General features: G+C 31.8%; 1 protein-coding gene and 1 non-coding gene across 2 annotated transcripts in view; both read right to left on the bottom strand.

The window, feature by feature from the left end:
* The window catches only part of TACR3 (tachykinin receptor 3), a 70,650-nt gene that overhangs the window by 40,187 nt on the left and 12,621 nt on the right, over nucleotides 1–17,842 (bottom strand). The window contains exons 2-3 of the mRNA XM_037020065.2: nucleotides 10,739–10,927; nucleotides 8,964–9,114 (exon numbers count right to left, since the gene is read on the bottom strand). Coding sequence (XP_036875960.2) covers nucleotides 8,964–9,114; nucleotides 10,739–10,927 — 340 coding nt within the window. The remainder of the gene's footprint in view (nucleotides 1–8,963; nucleotides 9,115–10,738; nucleotides 10,928–17,842) is intronic.
* Nucleotides 690–796, bottom strand: LOC118972734 (U6 spliceosomal RNA). Its single transcript, XR_005061815.1, has one exon. It is a non-coding gene; the product is annotated as a U6 spliceosomal RNA (small nuclear RNA).

Below are 17,842 nucleotides of genomic sequence, written 5' to 3'. Positions count from 1 at the left end.
TTCTATTGGACAGCGCTGTTCTAGAATAAGTTGGGATGTATATTGGAATGACCAGGGCAAGGAATTTTAATTGGCAGGAGATTGGCTAAAGTTAGTTACTAATTTTTTGCAGTTTGATGTAATGGAAAGGATAGCTGTACATTCCCTGGGACTGAATGAACTCCACTTGCACCATTAGCAGCTGTATGAGTTTGGGCACCTTTCACTTTTCTGGAGCTTCAGTTTCCTGATTTTTTAAAAAATACATTAATATATTTTATTAATGCAAAATTATTAATTGGTGCTTGAAAAATGAAGCTAGCAAACCTCTCATATTTGCCTTCAAATTCTTAAACTGATTTGTTGCTAATTGGGTTAATATTCCTGAATACACGGTTGCTTTTTTAAAAATGAGAACCTTGGAGCTCTGCTTGCTTAGGAAATTTCAGTTATGTAATACAGTGTTACTGCAGTCACCATGTTATATATTAGATCTTCAGTCTTTATTCATCTTATAACTGAAAGTTTGTGCCCAAATGTGAGGTGGTGGATATATTAATTAACTCGATGGGGAGAATCCTTTCATTTTGTGTGTGTGTGTTTGTTTATGTACCTAATTATCATGTTGTACTCTTAAAATATCTTACAGGAATAAAGATTCCTAAGTACAAGAAGATTATTTTCTTTCAGTTGTCCTGGATGGAGCACAGAAATATATGGAACGCTTCATGAATTTGCGTGTCATCCTTGTGCAGGGGCCATGCTAATCTTCTCTGTATTGTTCCAATTTTAGTATATGTGCTGCCGAAGTGAGCACAGTTTCCTGATTTGCTAAAATGGAAGAAAACAATTTCTACTAGGCCCGCCTCCTCGAGATATTGTGAAGATCAGTACAAACATATATGTGAATGTACCTGGTAGAATACAAATAGTACTGAGACATAAAGTATCCATCCCTCTGAAACTGGGTCTTTTGAACTAGTTCTCTAAAAGAATACAACCCTGGAAACTTTTGTCCAGGATTCAAGCCCAAGTTGTGCTACTTATTAATTTTCTAAGTTTGAGATTCAGTTTCATTTTTCTGTAAAACAAAAATTCACACAGATATTGTGAGAATTAAATATTACAAACTATGACTCACTATAAAATGTAGGTCAATATTACGTTTAAAGAGAAAAGAGTTTTATACCTCTTTACTTTTCTACCACATGATGCTTTCTGATCACCACAATATTGGCATAGATATTCACAAAGTTTCTAAAATAATAGATGAAAACAGTTTTATGTGCTAGGCACTTTTTGAAGTACTTAACATATATTGCCTCATTTAATCCCTTAACAACCACAGGAGTATGCATTATTATTATTTTCATTTCATTTTATAGGGACTGCAACCTCTCTGAGGCTCAGATAAATTATACTGCCCAAGGTATGTTAGAGTCACCACAGGACCTTGGCACACTAAGAGTCTGTTCCCAGTCACTACATTCAGTTGTCTAAGAGTAACACAAAAAAATGCCATTCATTTATTCATCAAACCATTCCATATCTCCCTTTCTAAATATTTTTGTCCGGTTCTCTCAGGGTTATTAAATGTAATATAATTCCATAAACCAAAATCATTTTTAGATAAAATGATTTTAGAAAATTTATATATGATAATACATAAGTAAAAATAACTAAGAAAACTCTGGAAAAAAATAGGGGTGGAGAGTACCCTAAAATACATTATAAATTTTCATGAATTTAACTAGTGTAGTGATAATATATTAACAGCCAGGTGGAACAGAATAGAAAGTCAACTGAATCTGAAATACATTTGAAAATTTGCAATATGATAATTGTGACATTTTAAGTTAGTGTTGGAAAAGATAGCTTCCTCAATAAGTGGTGATAGTTACAACAGGAGAGCATCTAGAAAATAATACTCTAGTATCTAGAAATCTGATCCTATAACTTACATAAATAAACTTCAGATGGCCCTCGGTTTTAGAAACAAACACATTATAAAGCCACTGGAAGAGTTTGAGTCAATCTAATCTATCCATATAGAGAATACTTTTATAATGTCTACAATTATTGGTGCTATTCTTGTGTGTGTGTGTGTGTGTGTGTGTGTGTGTGTGTGTGTGTGTTTGTCCTGAAGCACTGAGAATTGTAAGACAGTGGTCCAGTTTCAATGTTTTGTATGTGGCTGCCCAGTTTTCCCAATACCATTTATTGAAGAGACTGTTCTTTCCCCATTATATATTATATATATCCCCATATATATTATTATATATATATTATATATATTCTTTGTCATGAATTATTTGATAATATATGCATGGGTTTATTTCTGGGCTCTCTGTTCCATTCCATTGATCAATGTGTGTTTTTGTGCCTATACCATACGTACTATTTTAATTACTATAGCCTCATAATGTAATTTGAAATCAGGAACTGTGATGCCTCCAGATTTTTTTTCTTTCTCAAGATTACTTTGACTATTCAGATTTTTGTTGTTTTTTGTTTTGTTTTGTTTTGTGGTTCCATACAAATTTTAGGATTGTTTCCTATTTCTATGAAAAGTTTTATTGGAATTTTGATAGGAACTGGCATTAAATCTATAGATTGCTTTGTGTAGTATGGACATTTTAACATTATCAGTTCTTTCAATCCATGAACACAAAGTATCTTTCCATTTACATGTTTCTTCTTCAATATTTTCATCAATACGCTATAGTTTTCAGTGTACATAGAGCCTTCACCTCCATTAAATTTATTTCTAGGTAGGTAATTCCTCCTAAAGTGATACGTTTTCAAAAAGGCATAAACACTTAACACTTTTCAAGTCCTACTGGCAAACCAGAAAGAAACGGATAGATACTTTTCTAGTCTTTCATAATGATTCCTTTCTACTGCCACCAATATGGAACAGGGGGAAGATTAAATCAAAGGGTTTAAAGCAAGTGGCATTTGCAGTCAATGCTAAACTCAGGTGTAGGAGGCTGTCCTGATTGCACTTGGGACAGAAGTTAGCAAGAGGGAACAAATAGCTGTTAGTTTTCTTTAAGCATCATGGGTTCAGTTAGAAGAATTTTATGGTAATATTATTGATACCTATCATAAAGTCCAGGTGTCTTTTGACTTTGTTTTGATTTTAGTTCTTTTTTTTTTTGTTTTTTGATTTCAGTTCTTCTCCTTTAAAACAATGAGGTTCCTAAAGATGCAGTTAGGTAAATTTTCATCATATACTGATGTGTTGAAATATTTATATAATTTTAGATAAGTTCTAATGGTGTTCATTGAATCACCAGCCAAAATACAAACTTTTCAAAATATATGAATGAAAAATAGTTGTTAAATAATCATGAACTTCCATGTAAAAGTACTTACAATATTTTCTTTATTGGGGAAATAATTTGTGATATATGATGGAAACTAAAAAGATATTTTATCATGCTTGATTTTCATTCCCTAGGAAAATTTATTACTAAATTGTTCTTTTTATATCTGGATGCTAATACACATCTTTAAAAGAAAGTAGAATAATGATATATATATATTTTAATATGGAACTATCTTAAGAGATGTATGGCTTTATGATTAATAATGTGAATAATATTATTATGACAAATTGTTGGGGAAAGATGCGTGGAAGTGAGTGGAAATATGTTACGGAGGTGCAGAAGTGAGGGAGGAGCATGGAAATAGTATAAATCACACTGGATTACGTACAAGATAGTATGTCTATGTAACGTATTAATATTTAAAGTCTAAGTCATATAAATCATATTAACTATTTTTAATTGCAAGAAAGTAAGTGAAGTACATAAAGAAATTGGTTATGGGGAAAGAACTAGACAGAAAATTCAACTTTATTCACAAAGCCATCATTTCAGCAGATTCTCAATTACTCTCAACATTTGCCGCTCCCGATATTGCACAGTGAGCTGCTCTCTTTTAGAAAAATATATACATATTGCGTTAATTTGCTGTAGCTGGGGAGCTAAAGGAAGACAAGTATTAAGAAAAAATTAGAGCACAGAGAAGAAAATGTGCTATCAAATTCTTGATTCATCTGTTTTTAATGGATATTCTCCAAGAGTAAAATGTTTATAGGTTAAATCTGAAAAGCTGAAAATAACTCTTTTATTCTCCCTGTGGTTGATCTATCATTAGTTTGGTTAAATATATTCACAGGAAATTTACCATTTATATTTCTTGTTAAATTAATGCATAGAAAAAGCTAGAACTTAAGGTCACCTGGAAACTGAATTTATCCTTAATGTAATTTATCTTGACTATAAATCTCGATAAAATCTACAGCTACCTAAAATACAATTTCTTATTTAATTAAAAGGAGAAAAATGAGATTCAGGCATAAATGTCTAGACATAAGGTCTGTGTTCAGTTTTAGGTTGAAAATTGAAGGTAGGAGATGTCCTGAGAAAAAGGAAATAACAGCATGAATTAATGCCAGCTATGTAAATGGATGATGCTAGGCATTAGAACCACGGAATTTTGATTCCTGAAGGTCCTTCTTCAGACCTCCATAATTTTCAGTAAACAGGGCCCAAGAAAGTTAGAGATGTGTCTAACATCACACTGAGGTAGGGCAATCAACCAATATTTATAAATTTGCAAGTAGTCCATGTTTCTTTACTGATTTAAAGGGTGTTGTAGGACTGCAAATGTTATTCCTGGTATCAGGCAAACTTTGTCTATGGTATTTCCAAACAGTTAATGAAATAACCTTTGATGAATGAATTGAAGTTGATCTGATACAATTCTTCTCATTGTTTTCATTCTCTATCTAGACATCATTTCTTTATAGATGAATTTAATAATTATAATTTAAGGTATTATGTTTTATGTTCATATATCTATTAATTAGCATAATTTATTTCCTTCCCATCTTGCTAATCACTGGCCTGCTGGCATTTATGCTCTAGAAAGTTACTCCAAGATGCCAGAAGGCTAACACATATATTTTTGGATATATATTTTGCCACGGCCGGGGATATTATCATTTATAGGAGAATGGCACTACTTTTTTTTTCACCCAAATTGCCAAGAAAGTTGCCTTAACTTATGAGAAACTGTGTGGGAGAGATGGATAGAAAACCCCAGCTTCCAAAGTGAATGAGTTCAAATTGTAGCCATATGGATTTAGTTATGGATAAGATCCTGACTCATAAACATTACAGTTGCTTGTGATATAAGGTCTTTGGTTTACTTACTTGTAGGTACTTATAGGAATAGGACAATATTGGCAAGACTGAAAAAAAGATTAAAGAGCATATTTGATTTCTTTTACTAAAACATCCTAAATATGAGATGTTAGCAACCTACTCATTTTTTCCTTATATTGCATTTGATTTTACTCCAGAATATCAGTAAGGCAAGAGATGATGAAATTTTATATTTTGATTAGATCTATCATCCTAGAAGAGATTTTTAAAACTGCAAATGTATTTAAAATCAGCTCAAGAGTTGAACACTGGGTGTGTAAAATATGACTTTTCATATTCCAAAATGTGGTATATTAAATAAAGAGATGAAGTTTCAAATTTTGTTGTATAGTTATGAGTTTAAGTAGATTGTTTTAGTAATAATTTTCATACATAATACTTTAGGAAAGCTTTTAACAGGTATCCCATATCCATCAATAAGTAGAATAAAGTAGGTAAGGATCAATTTCTTTTTGTAGATACTAAGTTATTCTGACACTGGAATGTAAGTACTAATATAACAAGGGCAGCAAACAGGAGAATGTTAGAAAAACACTCTCTCTTAAAAATTTATAACATTGTAATTTAAAATTTCAACTTGAATATTGTAGCAATGTACTGAATAGAACACCTTTCCTGGAGAGCTTTGGCAAGAATATTAACCAATTACCACCAAAAAGTAGAACTGACCTTAGCCAAGGCTTTGGGGATTGTGTGATATTAATTGATATTTTATATTTTATCACTTGAGGATACTCACAGGAGTTCTTAAGTTAATCACTTTGTTGCACTGAAGATATGTTATTTCAATACATATATTTAAATCGTCTAACGCCAATGGGTACAAAACATGCAGGATGTTAAAACCCCAAATATTTACTGTTAATTAAGGAAACTTTGTAAAATACACTATGTAAGAGTTTATTAATGTGCTTGCTAACTTTTTTAAAAAAGACTAGTTCTATATATGTGACTCAAATATTGGTCAGTCTTACAGATTGCCTCTTAGAGCTTAGTAAAGTGCTTGCAGCTGCAGAGTTTAATATTGATCTTTTTAGTTTCAACCCTCTAATTTTCATGATGAGGAAATTTTTCTAGAGGTATTCATTTATTTCTCAAGACTAATATTTCATCTTTTTACCTGATGCTGGCTAGCACCACTGGTATTATTTTCAAACTATATATAGGCATATACTTAGGCAAGACATGTAAAGATAGAGTGTGGGTGGTTAATCCTAAATTATCTGAAAGTTTCATATTAGTTTAATTTTTAGACATGGTAGATTCTATATAACTTAGACACATAATTTATTTCCACTGGCTGTTCTTCAGAGAATTTAGTCCACAATTCTGAAATTGAGTGTAATTCCTAAAGATTGTGGGAGAAAGAGAAATGGAAGCAACGCTTCTCAAGAGTTGCAAATATCTTCTCAGTGATTTGAATAAATTTCTTAAGCTTTTATTTATTTTTGTTCATGTGTGTTTGGGGGCTCAATCAACATTGCTACATTTATTATTGGGGGGCTGGTTCAGAATTATTTATGGAGTTGCTTTTCCCAATAGTCATGATGAATTTGCATTATTACACCAATACTTATTTAATCTCCCAAATACACTGTGTATTACCAAAATGTATATAATTAAAATTCCCATCCAGGATAGGACTGATTTATATCTTCGACCAAAGTAGTAATATTAAAATAGGAGAATAGTGTGATTACTAGAAATAACTGTATTTCACACCATACCAGATAACATTTTAGTGTTAGATAAAAAGAAAGTAATCAAGAGAGGAGCTAGCTATATTTTGAAATTTAAAAATTACTTCCAAGATACTGATGGTCATCCCAGTAAGTGATTGTAAAAGATATCCAAGGACAAGGTGCTTTATTATGAGGAATCCATGGCATGAATGTCATTTTGTGTCATTTCAGCCCAGAACACAGTCTGAGAGACATACAGGCTAGAACTTTTAAATGCCTTACTTTTGAAAAATATTCCAGAAAGGCCACATTGTTAGTTTGAATTAATATTTATACACTGAAATTGTAGACTAGTGAACTCAAAAGGAAATATTCATGCCTTATTTTCATCAGTTATATAGGGACAAAGACAAAAAAATTCTCTCTTGTTTTTTTCCCCTCTGGGACTCAACTCAAAAATAAAATGGAAATCTCAGATTAAACGTTCATTTCTTCTCAGAAAAATATTATATGTAAATTGAAGAAAAAAAAACTACAATATAATTACTCTACTTATTTTAATTTGCCCAGGAATGAACAGGGAAAAAAAATGCCTAAACCCAAAGAGAAAGGAGATGAAGTGTGTAATAGAAAGACAGAAATTATTTTGAAATACATAGAACATGAGTTACTTAATGTGCTGATGCCTAAAACACAGCTATGAGAAAATATTTCCCCCAAAAGAGTATCTTGCAATATGAGAAAGATGTTAGAAATTGAGGGCTGAAATTACAAAGGAGAAAAAGAAACTGTTCATTTAAGATGACCATGTTATTGATATTCTAATTTAGGATTCATTGAGGTGCTAAAGGCATAGTTTGGTTGTTTATGAACTTCATTTTTAAGTAAGTTTTTTTGAAAGACAAATAAAATGAAATTATATATATTACAGGTTAAAATGACTAAATTGATGAGAAAAAATCATGCTTTTTATTTTCTAATACTAGACCTATGATAAAATATTCACTGAACATATCTTGTCTATCATTATTTGTTAGTAACAGAGGAAAAGCATGCCAGTATTATGATGAAATCAATTTTCTACATTAGATTTTTAAAACCTGATTGATCATTATTAAGTGAGTGTTTCTAGGTAAGTGGTTTTAAAATTGTTGAGTGTTTTTAAAGGGAAGTGTCCATATAGTTAGTAGTAGTTCTACACAAATACATGAATCATAAATGGAATAATCAATACTTGGCATGATCAGTGTGACTCTCTTATCCATGGAAAAACCTTGGTGATTTGCATTAGGTACACATCAGCTGGAGAGAGGAAGATGGATTAGATGACTCTAAGATTCCTTTTAATAAGTCCACAGATTTATTAAAAAACTCACTCATTGAGTCATAATGGTAGTCAGAACAAAATCTTAATGAAAATTAATCCTAGTAAAATGTCCATATAATAGTTTTTAGAGGTTTTCTTATTTAATGTGAGTCACCTAAAAATAGGCTTTTCATGTCACCCAATAAGTTGTAGAAGAGTATCAATACACCTGTCATCTCCTAATTAGACATGCATGATGACCATGTAGAAGCCAGATGTGGTGAGAGGAGTGGGGCTGGGATAGACAGATGGATATTAGGAAATTATAGCACATACTAAAAGGGATGCCATTTTGGGATAAAGAAGCTCTGGAAGATTATGTAGTACATCAGAGGCATCTGCCCATGAAGGACAAAATAGCTAGAGGTGCAGAAATACAATCAACTGGGACTCCACTTACAGTGAAGTTTCAGATATTTCAGGTGAAGTAATGGAGGATAATTTCTCTGCAAAAGGCAATAAAAAGTCCTGCTCTAAGGAAGTCACTATTGCGGTGCTTACAGAAGACAAAAAGAACATAACAAAAAACTGATAGAGAGAAAAGACAAAAAAAAGTAAGAGCAAGCATCAAATCATAGTATATTATATATATGAATCCATAAATTATTTATATATATATATATATAAAATGCCATAACTAGTTTTTTACCCTCTCTCATGTGCCACAATTTACACAAATGCTAGGTAATTACACAGTACCTTTCTTTTAGCTTTTAGCTGCTCATGATACTTGTCACAGGTATCTCCTGGGATGTCTCCTCCCCAGAGAGTGATTCCAACGATGGTGTATGTGATACCCATGACGAGCAATGGGAAACAGTACACCAGGATAATGACAATGATATGGTAACTGCAAGAAGCAAGACAAACACATGCTGAAGATCATTTTGGGATGAAATATGCAGGGCTTTGAATTCATTCCATTTTAAATTATAAATAAGAATTCCAAAAATTATTTCCACATATTGTCTAAGTCCTCATTAAAAATCCATCAAAATGTCCTGCTCTTGTCACCTATAATCTTCCAGATGCTACCAGTTGATCTTTGTCAATGTTTATTTCATAACAAAATATATAGCAGAGTTGCAGTGCTCATTTAAACTACACATTTCCCTTTGCCTCGAGGTTCAGGATGAATGCCTTTCCTCTGGTAATTTCTGTTGGTAACTGTTGAGTTAACCCAGTTAAGTGTATCATCAGAGAAAAAGAGGACAGAATAAATGAACCAACTGACATTTTATTCTATGTAAGACTATTCTATATATACATATATCCCTGCAACATCAGTCATATTTGAAATAAGTTGTTTTTTATCCAAAGGAAAAACAAACGTAACTAGAGAACCTGCTGCATTTGATGCATAAGCTTTATGACTATGATTTTAAGCCTTCATCACTTTCAGTCGAAATTATAAGGATGCCATTAGGGAGGAACAGGAGAGCAACCAATAATATAACAGCCCAGTTAGAATTAGTATAAACTTTTGCATAGCTTCCACAGTCTTTGGAAGGCTTTAAAGTAACGAGCTGGTATGCTAGTTTTCGTAAACCTCCTTGCCTTCCTGTTTCCTGACGGCGCAGTATGGACTTAATCCCGGTGGGGAAGTGATTTAGTCAACGATAAATTAATTGCATGATGATGATTAATTTTATCGTCATATAACTAAGTTTTATTAGTAATGGGTAGAATACAGTATTCAGTTTGTAACTGCTGCCTGTTTTTCCTTCAAGAAATACTTCCTAATATTTTTCTTTAAAAATCTGGACTCGTTAGATTAGATAGATAAAATAGCTGCTTTAAAAGATGACCATTATATTTGATCATTTGTTAATTTTGAAAGGAAACATAGGTTACTACATAAGAAGCTATTAAATAGAACTTAAATGATAAAAATAAGAAACAAAATGCAAACAACTGCACAATTATGGTTTGTTTTTCCCTTTTGCTTTTCTTAAGGTGGGTCCAAAATATGAAATACCAACTTCTACCATATAGCATTCTTATTTCCTTTCCAGAGAGTGCTTAAGTCTCTTTAATGATAAAAAAAGGAATGCAATCAGGAACTACCGGGACTCCCCTTCGGTTCCCTTCAGCCAGGCTTCTTAAAGACTGAGCAATGCCTTTCGCCTTTAGTTCCTCCCTTCTCTCTCATTTCTCCACCAGTAACAGCCCTGCTTTCCTCGTGCATTGCTTTCAGAGTCTCCGAGGATCTTACCGCCTCCTCCAGGAGACGCTCCAGAGCAATCCCTTATAGAAGTTATCACATTTTTCTAATTAGAAATCTTTGTAACTTAAAAAATGTATTGACCAGGTCATACTGTATTATAGTAGTTTTATGTGTCTCTTTTCCCAGGTAGTGTGTGAGCTCTTGAGGGAAATGTATGTGTCTTATTTGCTTACCTGTTGCTCCCAACCTCTAGTTCCTTAAGTGTTCAATAAACTGAATTGAAAATAGTAATAGAGATTGAACTTACGTGAAATGTTGTTTGGGACCTTCTGGCCATTGCACATAGCAAAGAGTACGGCCTGGCATGACTTTGGTTTTGGAGTAAAGACACTGAGGGAAGGCAAGTAGAAACGCTAGAATCCAGATACTTCCAATGACAATCTTGGTTGCTGTGGCAGACAGTCTGGGTTTCAAGGGATCAATAATGGCCATATACCTACACAAAAACAAACAAAACCGTTTTGTTGGCTTTCTTGTTAGTGGACCTTAAGATGGAGTTTCAAAGGAGTTTCAATGGCCAGAGTTCTCTCTCTTAAATTGATAAGGATTTTGCCTGTGTAGAGGCAGCCTTGAATGATATGGCATAGTCTTAAGAATCAGGCAGACTGAGGTTCAAATCCTATTCTGTCATTTATTTAACCTTTTTGAGCCTGTTTCATTATTTTAAAAATAGAAATAAGAACACCCACTTACTAGGGATGAAGTCCAGATCAATAGAAATAATGTTTAAGTGAAAGGTATTGATTATTTGGTGCTATGCCTCTCACATTATCAGAATTCATAAATGTCTGCTGAATGAAACTGTAGGTGTGTAATAAGTGATTAAAAATATGAGTGCTGTACCTCAAGACCTCTGTATGTTCAACTTTTTAAAAGAAATTTAGAGAAAATGAATAATACCTACAGGTTGACAAAGATGAGGAACCCCTATGAAGGATATCATCATCATATACATTTACAAGTGTCAAGAGACAAGTTCAAGATTCACATAAAGGTTAATAAATCAAGTTTGATGGAGGCTGTATCTTCCTGTTACCTCCAAAATTAGATTCATCCTTCATCAAGAAAATCTTCTAGTGTCTATCTTTGTAACTATGTGTAATATAATTGTTACAGGAAAATTTCAGGCTCTAAAACATACACTTACATATAATATTTGGAGTGCAACATTTTCAGAATTTAGAAACTGAACATGGAAACAAACATCAAGCTTTATTAATTTGGTAAAATAGTAAGAATATATCTGGGAGAATCAATTTCCCATTTTAAATTGGATAATATGGCTAATTGCCAAATTGTGGCTACTATTCAGGGCAGAAATTAATATATATACCACATTAATTATATTTTGCACTTCTATCAATAAAACACATGATTTAAATTGTTTCATTTTTACTATTAGTCAATTTGTGTTTCTAAATATATTTTGATTTATGCAAAATTTTCAAAGATAACTTCATCAAAGAATGATAATTACTTGAGCCAAAATATTTTAATATTAAAAATAAGTATTTCAAAATAATTTGGTTTGAATAAATTTTTCAAATATTTCATTAATTTGCTTATTGCTCTTTTCTTTTGTAACTATTAGTCAGAATTAGATCTTCAGTAGATATATTGGAATTTATATACTATTCATAATATTAACTTTAGTTTTGTAATTTACTTAAAGGAAATATTCTTAATTTATTATATATGACAGCTAATAGGTAAAAGGGAATATTAGGTATGAAAAAATAACCATAAAAACAGCATCTTGATTTAGGAAAATGAAGTGAACCATACCATGAAATAAAATGCACATGTGTGAAACTGAAAACTGTAAAATTCATCTCTCATGCTTATGTAAGTGAAGATAATAAGAGCAACATTTATTGATTATTAGATTAACCAGTTAATTTATTGCATACATTATATATATTTACTATCCAGAATACCATAAAATAAAATGATTATATATATTTTACAGAAAACTGAGGTGTAAAAAATTATGTCAATTGTTCAAAATGATCCAGGTGGTAAGAGCTCGAATTCTAAGCCAGTTCTTCCAATCTTTCAAATGATAGAGATACAGATTATGGCTTTGAATATAGCCATTCATGGGAGGAATTGTGGAAGAGAAAGGAAAATATACATGGTAGATGCTTTCCAAAAAACCAGAGGTTGCATTTTGCCTCTGAATACAAAAACATTTAGTACAATATTAAGGAAAAAAATCTAACATAAAAAGGCAATAACTGTAGTTGGACATTTATTTCCCTGTGCTGCTGATAGAATTCTGTTACCACTCACCAAGGCCCTTTTCTCATTATATGAAATTGTTGCTTTATGGGTGTTTCCAGAGTCAAGCACAGCACTTACCAATAAGTTTTGTTGTATTGAACTGAAGATTCCTGAACTCTATCATAATCTTTTGCTTTTTGTTTGCCCTTGAAATTTATGAGTGCCATTGGGATAGTTGATTTTTTGAGACTAAAAAGGTAAGTTGAGTGACATGAGCAGGGTTAGAGTACTGTACTGCTATTACAGCACAGATCATTCAAAATAAACTAAAAAGTTCATATTGAGGTTTTGGGTCAATTAGTCTAATACTGTAGAAATTATATCCTGAGTCAGAGAATATTATTTTATTTGAAGTACATGGGAGAAATCAATTTATGTTTTCACTAGTTAACACTTTAATGAAGGCAGAAATGTTGCAACTTCAAGTTGACATTTTTGTCATTTCTGGTCATTACTCATTCATTCGACCAAATGCTTACTGACTGTCTACTGTGGTATTCCAGGCATTATATGATACAACAGTGAGTAAAAATGGCCTCAGAGCTCACAGTTCAGTGAAATAGTTAGATACTGATCAAATAATGTAAAATAAATGTAAAATTACAAATACAGTAAGTATTAATGGCAAGGTATATGGCCACATGAACACATTTACTGGGAAAAATATACTGAGATTATGAATCAGTCTTCTCTGAGAAAAGTCATTCTGGAATGAACCTTGGAGGGTGACTAGGCAAGGTGGCAGAAAGGTGAGGCTTGCAAAGAAGAGGTTGCGATTTCTGCGAGAAGAAATAACATGTGGAAAGCTCTAACATCTCCAACAGTCTTTCACATCTCAGTTTACAGCTTCAGGTTTTTTTCAAGGGGCCACTTAAAGATAATGTGCAAGGTCACTTCCCTAATTTTCTTATTGTACATGTTTTCAGCATCTAATATTCTCTTATAATATGCTTCTGAAAGCTCCCTTGATTTTTTTTGTTATACACTAATTTTTATTTTTTTATGTCTACAGACTTTTATTATATTAAAATTTTTTTCATATACTTTCTATTTAAATTTAGCAATTAGGTTTTTCTATTTATTTATATATTGAATATTAGCTATTTTTTCCAACTATTTCTTGAATGCAAACTATTTTTCCGAATTGTATAACATTCACTGGCCATACTGGTGAAGTAAAATATGTGGGTTCTTGTGGAATTCAGAGTTCAGAGTTTAATTCAGAAGAAATACATTGTACAGTTAGTCAGAAAATACATAGGAAATTATTACCTAAATGTCATTTGGGACAACATTGCTTCTTGGATATTTGGGTGAACTTTCCTTAGGGTTTTAGTGTTGGCCTGTGTGAGATCAGCATCCTGTTCCATGGTTTCTAAACATTTTTAACCTGACCTATTTGGTACCCTTTGTTTTCCATTCTCAAAACTGTATTAAATACATTCATCTCACCCAGTGTAAACCTGGATGTTAAACTGAACTGTCATACGATTTCCACAAGAAAACCAATTATATAAAGCATGTCAGATTTCAAATTTTCATTTTAGGAGTTTAGGGAGGAGAGAATACACTGTCATTCTTCATTCTTAAGGTTTTAAACTGGACTTTGTCCTCTTTGTTATACTCACCTTATATTATACAATTTTCTAAACCCCTACATATACTATGGCAACCCGGCTGTTTACAACCCCTTGAGAAGTTTAGCCCCATCCTCACTCCCTACCCACCCTTTCCCAATCAGGTTAGTTTGTCTAGCCCAATCCTTTGAGAATTCTACTGGATAAAATTATACCCACTGTGTACACTGTGATGTTTTGAAGACATGTACTAGTAACTATAAAGCTTTATTAAAAATATGATTTGACTTAGTCTGGGGTGCGTATCTACCAAATAATGATAAAGACATCATGTAAGGCTTCTCTGAGGAAGCTAGAAGCCTGAATGGGAGTTAATTAGAATAAAGGTGGGTTAGAAGAGAAAGTGAAACAGCACGTTCTAAGGTTAAAGAAAGCATGAGGTATTTGAGGAACTAAAGAAGGCCAGCTTCTTTGCAGCACAGAGGCGAGAGAAAAGCAGAGGTGCCAAATGAAGCAGAGATGTGGGTAGGAAGCATGACTTCACTGATATATTCAGTATAAATTTAGGTTTTCTTTTTTAATAATAAAAGCAATAATTGATAACACCTGTAAAATGTTTACTATGTGCCAAACACTATTCCAAGAGCTTTATTATATAAATGATTTAATCTTTAAATTATATTTATTATAATTACAAAATGATTTCTATCAAAATGTTCTCTGTGAACATTACATGAAAATTTCTCAAAATTTCAGATACAGATTTAGAAGTGCTTTCTATATTGACAGTATAAAAATTACTGCTAAAGATTATTGTCTGCTACTTATACTCTCTCTGATGATAACTAATTCAGATTTTTTAAAAAAAATTAAAAATAAAAATAAAAATCAGAATAGGTTGTTTCATCCATGAGTTATTATACAATTCTAAGTCATTTTTTTGAAGTCCAGTTTACTAACATTTTGTGTCACCTCTCTGTTGCCTCAGAAAATTAATGGGAAAGTATATAACCACTTATATGTATCACTTCAAGAGTGCCTTCAGTAAGTCACTTTTGTGTTATCAATCATATATTGAAAGCTTTATTAAGATCCTAATTCCCTATGAAAACACTTGAACTCTTGACAGGTTTTCTTGGAAGCAATGCCTTCATCAAAACATGTTTGAAGTTGAAATTCACCTATAAATATTTCTAGTATTCAATGTTTTATAAAGATAACTATCCATGATATTCTATTTATACTATAAGGTAATATGTTTCCTAAAATATATGCAAAGCTATTTTTCAGAGTAATAGAAAAAACATTCAGTCCAGTTTAATTTTATAAGGGAAAGAATTTTTAAATGAAGAAAGAATTCAAAAAGTTGCTCAAAAGTGAAGGAGTTGAATAAGAGCTAAAGAATCTCCTGAGTAGGAACAATGAACATTTCATATTTGAAGAGCTATGGTGTAGACATTAGAGCAGTTTTAGATCACTGTAGGAGATAAAGTCAGGACTACAGTTTCTGGAGAAAGATGGGTAACAGTTTTCCATGGGCACAGTGGACTGTCTCCAATAGTATCATCTTTGTTTTTTGGCTCTGTTGGTGAAGGTACTCAGGAGTAGAAGAAGTAACTATTTATTGAGTGAATTAAATGACTGGAAACTTCAAATGAATTGTTAAAATAGATGAAAGTAGGCTCCCTCAGAACTTTGAGATTCTAATTTTAATCAGAAGGAGGTTGTTTGAAATCTAATTATAATTTCAGTTTCTAATAATCAAAGAGTTATGATAGGAAACAGATTGGTGGGGGACAAGCTAGTGTGTTGAAAATTATATATGTTCAAAGTAGCTTTTATTACTTTGTGTAATTTGTGAAGTACTACGAGTGTGACTTGACTCATATATCAAATAGTATTGAACTAAATTTCATTTCCATCTGTTAGATCCCCTTACAATTATTTGGCTTCCCTTGTTGTATACCTTCTATGCATGTGATTAAATAAAACATTTAAACAAAATATAATTGGCACTACAAGTCATTAGTTTTGCAGACGTTTTTCTTAATCAATAGTAACTTTACTGATTGAGAAGTGGTAAGAGTGGATGGTAACAGTTTTATAGCTATTCTTCCAACAGTATTAATGACTTCAGAAGTAACATTACTATATACATGACTTCAAAAAACTGTTACTATGTATGTGAAAATAAATGTTTTGTAAATAGATTTTGTCACCCTTGGAAAAGTAATACTTCTCTGAGTGTGCTCATATTATTTGTATGTGCATATGAATTATTTTGAATCCCTTCCTTTTCTCATTTCCTTTGCACAATCATAAATCTTATCAACTTGATATAATTACAGAGGAGCGTTTGTCACATCAGACAATGCCAACATTTCTCTTCATTTATTTTGAAAATTATATTTATGTTGCTTGTAGGATTTTTTTTCACTGAAACTTTTGGAGTTTTTTCACCTAAAAATTAAGAAATCAAAAAGCAAATTGCAGATGAATGGAAATTCATCTGTAAATTCCACATGAATAGAAACTACTGTGTAAAGGGTCATTAGATATCCTCTATTATATAACTCAAGAGATTCATAGGAACGTGTATGTATAATAAACCTCAGGGTGAGTTCTAAGAAACAGGTTACAGCAAAGGCCGAACCATTGTCTAGGCTTCTATGAGTAAATCAACAATAATAATAATCAATAGAATAACAGAGTAATGAGAAAGCATATAAATATTCAGGTCTTTTTATAATGAAATTATGGAAGAATAATCTTGTCCTGTTTTATAAAAAGTTACATTCCACCTCCCTCAGATTATAAATATATATTTTGGAAATACAATAAAGTATATTAAATAAATACAAATTCCCCTCAATCCTGCCATTAAGGGATAACATTACTAAATACCCTGATTCATTTTTCATTTCCTTTTACTATTTTATTTAGCATATTTATGCATGCATTATTATGCCATATTTTTCATCTGTTTATGGTTATCTGCATCCTCTTTAATATTTTACTGCATGTTCTTTTGAGCATATATTTTCAAAACATTTTTAGTCACTGACTTATATTCTCAAACATGCACAAGAAAGTTTATTTCTGAACTACTTGTAATGTGAAAAAATTGCAAACAATAAATTTATTCTTTCCCACTTATTTCTTATGGACAGATACTTAGATGTAGAATTGCTTTGTCCAAAGGATGAACAATTAGGATTGTACATTAGTAAACTGATTTCTCAAAACTGATTTCTGTTTCTGTCAGCAGAAAATTAGAATGCCTGCTTCTCATACTTTGGATAGCACTGTATTAACATAATGTGATAGCTTATTTTTAGGTGAATGTACTTTTTAAAATTATTGTGAAGATAAATATGTTTTCATTTGTTTATGTCACAATCGTATTCTTCTAAAATTGTTGTCTTTTGCCTATTTTTATTAGTATTTTCTTAATGATTTGTGGGAACTCAACGAAGTTAAAGTGGTTAACT

Source organism: Manis javanica, chromosome 5 (assembly GCF_040802235.1).
Source record: "Manis javanica isolate MJ-LG chromosome 5, MJ_LKY, whole genome shotgun sequence".
Taxonomy (NCBI): Eukaryota; Metazoa; Chordata; class Mammalia; order Pholidota; family Manidae; genus Manis; species Manis javanica.
Note: the sequence above shows the minus strand (reverse complement) of the source record. Positions and strands in the feature narration are given on the sequence as shown.